This window comes from Tupaia chinensis, unplaced genomic scaffold (assembly GCF_000334495.1).
Source record: "Tupaia chinensis unplaced genomic scaffold, TupChi_1.0 Scaffold146187_1, whole genome shotgun sequence".
NCBI classification, from domain to species: Eukaryota; Metazoa; Chordata; class Mammalia; order Scandentia; family Tupaiidae; genus Tupaia; species Tupaia belangeri.
Window position 1 is genome coordinate 1,401,790 of NW_006206042.1, and position 8,089 is coordinate 1,409,878.

An 8,089-nucleotide genomic window follows, 5' to 3' on the forward strand; every position below is an offset into this window, starting at 1 on the left:
TTCTTAAGGTGGAGCCTGCGCTTGCTGAGTCCTGGCTCACCCCTGGCTTGCTTGTGCTGCCCCAGGATCTGGCAGATAGCATCAGGATCCTTATCTCAGGAACGAGCTGGCATTCTCTTGGCCTGGAGCTCAAAGAGGCATCCCCAGGTCCCGTTAGAGTCCCAGCGGCCAGCCTGCCTGGAGCCTAGCTGCACAGGGTGTAGCTGCGCCAAGGTTCTGAGGGGAAGTTCAGCCACACCGAAGGGGTGGGGTCGGGGTGTGGAAAGGGTCCTTGCTGGCTTCTCCAGAGCCAGGTTAAGTCTGCCAGGCAGGGCTCCTGTGGATATGTCTGGTCTTGAATGAACACACATGGGGCTTACACGAGCACACAGTGGGCGTGCCTTTCAGATGACTTGTACTGTGTATGTGCAGATGCGTGTCTCTGTATGGATCTGACCGTACCTGCTTGTGTAGGAACGTGGGACCGCATCGAGATGTGTTTGTATTCTGAAGGCTTGTTAGAATGTGTCTTAGTGTTGACTTGTTTGCCCGCCATGGGGCGTCATTGTGTGTGTGTGTGCACGCACTCATGGTGCTAAGCGTGACTGTGGTCCCAGGACACAGAAGGGCAGAGCAGACGTCTTTGTTACCTCAAACAGGGGTGCAGCTGGAGAGTGAGCAGGAGGCAGGGTTTGGGGCCTGAAGGAGGGCTAATGGAGCCAGGAGTCCAGGCTGAGTGCTGGGGGTGGAGCCCAGGCTACTCCCCCTTCTCATCCCTCTGGAGAGGCCCAACCGGTTGGGGCTAGTGCTTGCCTAGGGCTTCAGGGCAGGGAGAAGGCGGAGCTCAGTCCTGAGCTTCCAGATCCTGGCTCTTGGCCCCAGCCACCTGCTGCTGCCCGGGGGTGAACATGTGGGGGCGACTGTCCCTGCCCACCCATCACACAAGGCGAAGGAAACACTGTCCACAAAGTCACATGTCATCATACAAGACTCACACTGTCCTGCAGGTCCATGATAGTCCCAGGCACACGGCATCAGTTACTACCACGCACCAACACCAGGCACCCGGTCCCAGCTGCTCACGGTCACACAGGGCACACACTGTCACCAAGAGTGACTGCTCAGGCACCTACCGCTGCACACGACCACCCGGAGTCAGACCGCCCCAGACACCCAGTCTTCTGCTTCTCAGGCAACTCGGGCCCCCAAATGCCACGGTGCCACGGTACCTTCCTTCCTGCCAGCAGACAGGGACACCTCACAGGGCCTAGGCAGTGTCCAGACAGGTGACTTTTACCAGTCAGGTTCTTGTGTTAGAGCTTTTTTTTTTTTTTTTGGGGAGAGCATTTAACAACACCGTGTGCTCCAAATACCTACACACACACACACACACACACACACACAGAGTGTAAATATATAAGCAGACACTCTAGACGGCTGTGTGTAAAATATCCCCACAATACACTACGCAACCACAAATATTCATAAGCACATACCTACACATGGATACATGCTGACACTTGCAAACACACAGTCAAGCATATACAACAGCCACACACACATAATATGCACGCCTATGCAATCATAGAATATATACGTGTGTCCACAAGCAGGCAGACACTGCCACGTGAGAAAACATGCAACACAGGTATGCACAAACATGCCTAGGCCAATTCATGCACACCCATAAGAGCAGCCCTCCTCCCTGTGGAGCCCCCACTGAACCCTGGGGTGCAGCTGATGGAATGTGGGTGGGCGGAGCTGAGGCTGCGCACTCAGGGCACTCAGAGGGCTCTGCTCCCCTCCCTAGCGCTGCTGTCTGCTGTGCGGATCAACGGGGATGGCCAGGAGGTCTTGTACCTGGCAGAAGGTGATAACGTGAGGCTGGGCTGCCCTTATATCTTGGACCCTGAGGACTATGGTCCCAATGGCCTGGACATCGAGTGGATGCAGGTCAACTCAGACCCCTCACATCGAGAGAACGTGGTGAGTGCTGGGCACGGGGCTCGCCTTACTCTACGCTTGGTGGAGTCCTCCTGGGGGGCGGCTGACACTCTGTGTGGAGGGGGGAAAGGGGGAAAGCAAGACCTCGAGCTTCCCCCAAGGCCTCTCAGGGAATGGGGCCATGGGTGGCTGTTCTGTAATCCTGATTGCAGGCAGCTAGGCTACCTCCTCCCAGCCCACCCTGAGGGGAAGCTGGGGCATGTCCTCCTCTCCTACTTCCCAGCCTGACCCCTCTGCTTCCCAAAGTGCTGGATCTCATCTGATCTCCCTAAGAGGTCAGAGAATCAGACATCATTGTTCCCATGTTTTGGCTGAGAAAAGTGAGTCTTACAGACATTCAGCAAAGTACCTAAAAATAGTCAACCCACACGGCCCTCTTTGACTTCTCTTGTCTCACCGCCTTGTCTCCTGCTCTTCTTCACAGTTCCTTAGCTACCAGGACAAGAGGGTCAACCATGGGAACCTCCCCCACCTGCAGCAGAGGGTCCGCTTTGCAGCCTCAGACCCCAGCCAGTATGACGCCTCCATCAACCTCATGAACCTGCAGGTGTCTGACACAGCTACCTATGAATGCCGGGTGAAGAAGACCACCATGGCCACCCGGAGAGTCATCGTCACCGTTCAAGGTATGGCTGGACTCCTCTGGGCTCCCCTTCCCCAGGCTTCAGACCCAAGGGCAGCTTGGCTGCTCTGAGCCTTCAGTCTTTGGACTGGGCCCTGGCTCACAAGCGCCTGCCTCTTTGCAGCCCGTCCTGCCGTGCCCATGTGCTGGACCGAGGGCCACATGACCCATGGCAACGACCTGGTGCTGAAGTGCTTCGCCAACGGGGGCTCGCAGCCCCTGTCCTACAAGTGGGCCAAGATCAGTGGACACACTCATCCGTACCGTGCTGGGTCCTACCACTCCCAGCACAGCTTCCACTCTGAGCTGTCCTACCAGGAATCCTTCCATAGCTCCATAAATCAAGGTGCGGGGCCCTGGTGAGGGGAGATGGGGCTGAGTGGAAGACGAGGGACTCCGACCCGTGTTGGGGCTTCCCTGGGGTACCACTGGCACCAAGTTGCACCTGGAACCCCTGTGGGAGAGTCCTGCCTTGAGCCTGTCCTGGCAGCTGCTACTGAGAGAAGGCAAAGTGAGAAGTCAGTCAAAAGCAATGTGGCTAACTCGGAAAAAGCACCGTCCGAAATGCACAGAGCCGGGCTTGAACCCTGGCTGGGACATGACTGGCTGCGAGTCTCAGGCAAGCGGCTCGACCTTCTGTGCCTTGATGTCTTCATGTATGTCAAGGGGATGCGGATACTTCCCCTTCGGGAGTGTGCGAGGATCACATCACAGAGAGAAACCAAAAAATACCCCTGTCAAAGAGTATCAGAGCTAGAAGGGGCCGCAGATTTCCGGTGGCCTCACCATGGCCTCACCGTACGAATGAGAATAAGGCTCAGAGAGATTAATTCCATAAGGCCACAGAGTGCATTGATGATGTCAGGGAGAGGGGTCCTTCCTTGCCTCTGGATCTCAACAGGGGGAAGGAGACTCACCTGTGGAGTGAAGTGCAGGGGTGTGCGTGTGTGTGCATGGGCTGTGTGCATACACCTTCCCTCCTTCTGGAGTGGGTGTCCCATTTCCCAACCCCACAGGTGCTGAGGCTGGGGTGGGAGCTCTCAGAGACCGCGTCCCCCTCCCTCACGCTACCCTTCTGATGCTCCTTAAATTGCAGGCGCAAGCAACGGGGACATGGTGTTGAAGGACATCTCCCGGAGCGATGACGGGCTGTATCAGTGCACCGTGGCCAACAACGTGGGCTACAGCGTGTGTGTAGTGGAGGTCAAGGTCTCAGGTAGGTGCGGCAGCTGGGAGAGCTGGAATCCAGGCGCCTGGGCCCTATTTTGCAGCTTCCCTGGGCTGTGCCTCTTAGCCCAGAGCAGCTGGAAGCCCTGGGAGAAACATGCAGATAGAAGGGGTTAACCCAATCTCACTGGGCGTCCCAGGTCAGGGAGATCCCGGATCCCTCATCTCTTTCCCGCAGACCCCTGCCCCGCACCTCCTGCTGGGTCAGGGGAGAAGCCTGACAGCCTTCTCCTCTCTCCACAGACTCCCGGCGCGTGGGCATGATCATCGGTGCGGTGCTGGGCTCCCTGCTCATGCTGGCCTGCCTGGCCGTGGGCATCTGGGGGCTGGTCTGCTGCTGCTGCGGGGGCGCCGGGGCTGGGGCCCGCGGTGCCTTCCGGTCCTCGCCGGGGTCGGCGGCGGGGCCTGCGGCGACTTGGCTAGTGAGATCAGGTAAAACCTGATGCATGCTGCATGCTGCTGAGCGGCAGGGGACCGGCGCCCTGCCCTCCTCACCCCTGCCTGCCACCGGCCGGCTGGGATCCCCACCCCAACCCTGCTCGCCACCGCCACGGAGTGCTGGGACTGCAGCATGTCGACCTGCCACTCGCCGCATGGCTTTCCTGTCCCTCCTCCTCCCCACTCCCGTCTTCACCTCTGCTCTCCTGCCCTCCCTCTCCGTCCCGTCTCTGCACCTCCCTGCCTGTCTGGTCTAGACTGTAAGCTCCTGGTGGGCAGGGCCTCTGTGTTCTCTCGTTTCCCTGTATCGCGCCGGTGAGAACTCGGACATGCTTATTTATGAAGAGTTAACGATAAGAATAGTGCGAATAACCTATATTAGAAGCAAACTAGAAATAAAAATAGAACAACACTAGCAGTGCTAATGATTGCAATGCCTTAGGGACGGAGGGAAAGGTGAAGACTGAGGGCCAGAAGGTGAGGAGGAGAGGAGGAGTGAGAACGGAAGGTCAGGATTAGTCACGGAAGGGAAGGGAGGCAGCTCCTTTCCGACCTCAGTTCGAGGCCGCGGGTCTGCGAAGTATCAGAAGAGGACTGCGGGCGCCTGGATGGGGCTGCCCAGTGTAGGCGCTGTCCCGACACTTGTGGACGAGCCCTGCGTGGAGGATGGGAACGGTGGCCTCGGGACACCGCTGCGGGGTCGCTGGCCCAGGAAAGGCTAGAGAGAAGAGAGTAGGTTGACACGGAGGGAGAGGGGTGAGGGCAGGTGGAGGGAGGCACGGGAGAACGAGGTTGCCAAGAGCCCCCAGCTCTGCCCAGGCCGTGCCCACGCCGCGCCGCGGAGGAGCCCGCTCACGCGCCCGCCTGTTGTTTTCCACAGAGAGGACGCCGTGGCGCCCAGGTGCAAGGCCAGCGGGCGCGGGAGCAGCGTCACCCATCTTCTGGGGTACCCGACGCAGAACGTCAGCCGCTCCCTGCGCCGCAAGTACGCGCCTCCGCCCCCAGAGGACGTGGCCCTGGCGCCCTGCACCGCCGCCACCGCTGCCTGCGAAGCGGGCCCCTCCCCGGTCTACGTGAAGGTCAAGAGCGCCGAGCCGGCCGAGTGCGCCCAGGCGCCGCAGCCGTGCAAGGACGGCCTCTTGGTGTGAGCGCGCGCCGGGCTGCGCCCCGGCCGGGAGGAGGGCGCGGGGCTCTCGGCCCGCAGCTGGGGACACGTGGGGGCCGGCGCCCACCTTGCTGGTCCCAGCCGCCCGGCGGTTGGGGGCTGAAGGCGTCTCCCTAGGGGAATGCGTAGGGAGGCAGAGCCTTCTCCCGCAGTGGGAGGGGGCGGACGATCGCAGAGGAAGGCGGTCCAGAGCCTTCCCCGCCGCCCGGGGCCTGAGGCTCCGGGGCAGGAGAGGGAGGAGAAGCCGAGTCAGAGTCGGAGAGCAACTGAGGCCGGAGGCCGGTGTCCCCAGTCAAGGCAGAGGGCCCCCGGGGCCGGGAGGGTGGGGATCTGGACTGGATGGCTCTATGTGTGAGAGCTGAGCTCGGAGGCAGCAGTGTTAGCACAATAAAGACACTTTTAGACTGGAGACGGAGGTGGCAGTCCGTGTTCCGCGGGGGTTGGGCAGGGGTGGAGGGCCCGGCCTAGGGACGGGAGAGGTTGCTTCCTGTCGCTCCGCCTCCTCCCTGCGCTCAGGGTGGCAGCCGTCAGGGCTGGAAGAGGGCATCTCATCTTATTCTTCGCCTTACAGATGGGGGGATTTGAGACTCCTCAGGCTGGACTTTGGATCCAGAATCCTGCTCTTCCTTTTCAGCCCAGAAGATCAGAGGAGAGAAAATGGGGCTCTGAAGGTTCCCCGGCTATTTTCTGCAGCACCCTCCTTTCTCCTGCCTCCTCTGCCTAAGCCTGTCTTCTCTGTCTCTGCAGATGAACGCCTTCCTTCGCCACAGTCAGGAAGGGTTTCATAGCCAGACTCTGGGGGTAGAAAACATTCAAGGCCTCCCACTTAGCCCTCTCTTTTTTTTTTTTAATCTTTTGTGTGAAAGCACCCCTATGTGGGATGGTTATGCCACAATCTCTTCTCCCATGCACACAAGCCGGCCATGGTTTTTGTTGTTGTGGTTGTTGGTCTTTTCTCAGCGGACAGGTGGGGACTCACTTTGGGCAGTTGGTCTTGTGGGATCCAGTCGCCTTAACCACCATGGCTGGGGCCCACTGTGACTGGCCCAGTCTTCCTTTTCATGGGAAAGGGATGGACATGTATTGAGCATCACTAAGTGCCATGTGCTTTCTGTTTCATCTCATTTATTCCTTACTTTAACTGGGTCCGAGGGTACGGCATTATCCCGGCTACACTAGCTGAGAAAAACAGGCTCAGAGGGACTAGGGGATCTTCATGAAGGTGGCAAAGATACTAATCCAGGATTTGATCTAGGCATGTTTGACTCCTGGACATCAGGCTGTTTCTTTTTTTTTCCTTTATTTTTTTGAAGGGGAGGTTTTTCTTTATTGGGGGCTCAGATGGTCAGAGGTCCTGTGACTCCATAATATACTGAGGCTGAAGGAATATGCCTTATTACCTCTGGATCTCATGCCCTCTCCCAAGGTAGAGGAAATCAACCAACGCCCACCCTCTAGCCCTCCCCATTGACACTCTTTTTTTTTTTTGAGAAGTTTTTGCTATAGGGCGCGTGCGCTCGCTCACCAGAGAGACAGAGAGAGACAGAGAGACAGAAAGTGAGAAATCACCCCCCAGGAGGAATGGCCACACCACAATCCCTTCTCCTCCATGCTCCCCTCAGGATCTTGGGCACACATGCACACGCACCTGGTGTGAGTCTAAGCCACCAGGTCTGGGACTTGAACTACGGTCGACTACTTGGGAGTCCAGCGACATAGCTCTTTAGTCAACTGCTGGTCCTCCCACTGACACTCTTAAGGCCCTCCCCCAGTACTCTCCCAAAAAATGCCTCTCCACCACTACCCTCAACATGCACAAAGTTAGGTCCAACATAGGCCAAAGTTAGGCCAAGCAAAGAAATCCGCAGGAACTCTTCTTGGTAGAACCAAAGCCAGAGGAGCCCGCCACAGCTGCCATCTCATCATCTCCTCAAATGTTAAATCCTCAGCCCTCCTTTTCTTCTCCTTCTGTTTCTTTCTTGTGTGCTTTGGCCTTTTCCTCTCTTCTCTGAGCTCCTTCATCCTTTCCTCAAAATCATAGTCCTTTGCTTCTCTTCTGTCTTCTTGTTGACTTCAGAACGTTTCTTCACCTGATCCAGGGTAGAACGTTCCACACGCATAGACATGTCCAGGCTTCACTGATGTTTCTTTCTGTAAGTGTGATCCAAAAAGCTGCTGGAGTCCTTCCCTGCACAGTCACACACACTGCGGCAATAACCTCCCACCTCTGACTGTGGGGTGATCTTGGCAATGACAAGTATCTTCCCAAGCATGGATTCCAGGTCCACTCTGTAGTCCCTGTGCCACAAAAGCTCCCGCTTGACTGGCTGCACAGGTTTTCCATCCTTTTCTCTCTCTGTGAGCTTCTTCTCGGCAAGCTTCTTGTGTTCATCTTTGTCCCACTTTCAGCCAAAGCCCAAGTTCTTTTTTGTCCGGCTGCCCAACGCCATCTTCACAGCAAAGTCTTCAGGCTGGTTCTTGATATATGAATTCCTTCTGCAGTATTCCTGACCAAAGCTATTCTAACCTCTGCTTGAATACCCTACCTCTCGAAGGAGGTCATTTGGCCTCTGTCAATATTCAAAATAGTATTTATTGAACCCAGTCCCAGATAGTTTTTATTTCTTGGTCCAAGTCCTACTCTTTGGAAGCCC

At 57.1% G+C, this 8,089-nt stretch overlaps 1 protein-coding gene and 1 pseudogene across 1 annotated transcript in view; one reads left to right on the plus strand and one right to left on the minus strand.

Annotated features, from left to right (window-relative positions):
• VSIG8 (V-set and immunoglobulin domain containing 8) overlaps window positions 1–5,418 on the plus strand; it is an 11,353-nt gene extending 5,935 nt beyond the window's left edge. The window contains 7 exon segments of the mRNA XM_006168845.1: window positions 1,790–1,965; window positions 2,408–2,609; window positions 2,730–2,951; window positions 3,702–3,821; window positions 4,076–4,213; window positions 4,216–4,264; window positions 5,151–5,418. Coding sequence (XP_006168907.1) covers window positions 1,790–1,965; window positions 2,408–2,609; window positions 2,730–2,951; window positions 3,702–3,821; window positions 4,076–4,213; window positions 4,216–4,264; window positions 5,151–5,418 — 1,175 coding nt within the window.
• Window positions 5,419–7,278: 1,860 nt separating this feature from the next.
• Window positions 7,279–7,885, minus strand: LOC102501138 (zinc finger matrin-type protein 2 pseudogene; annotated as a pseudogene).
• Window positions 7,886–8,089: the final 204 nt, after the last annotated feature.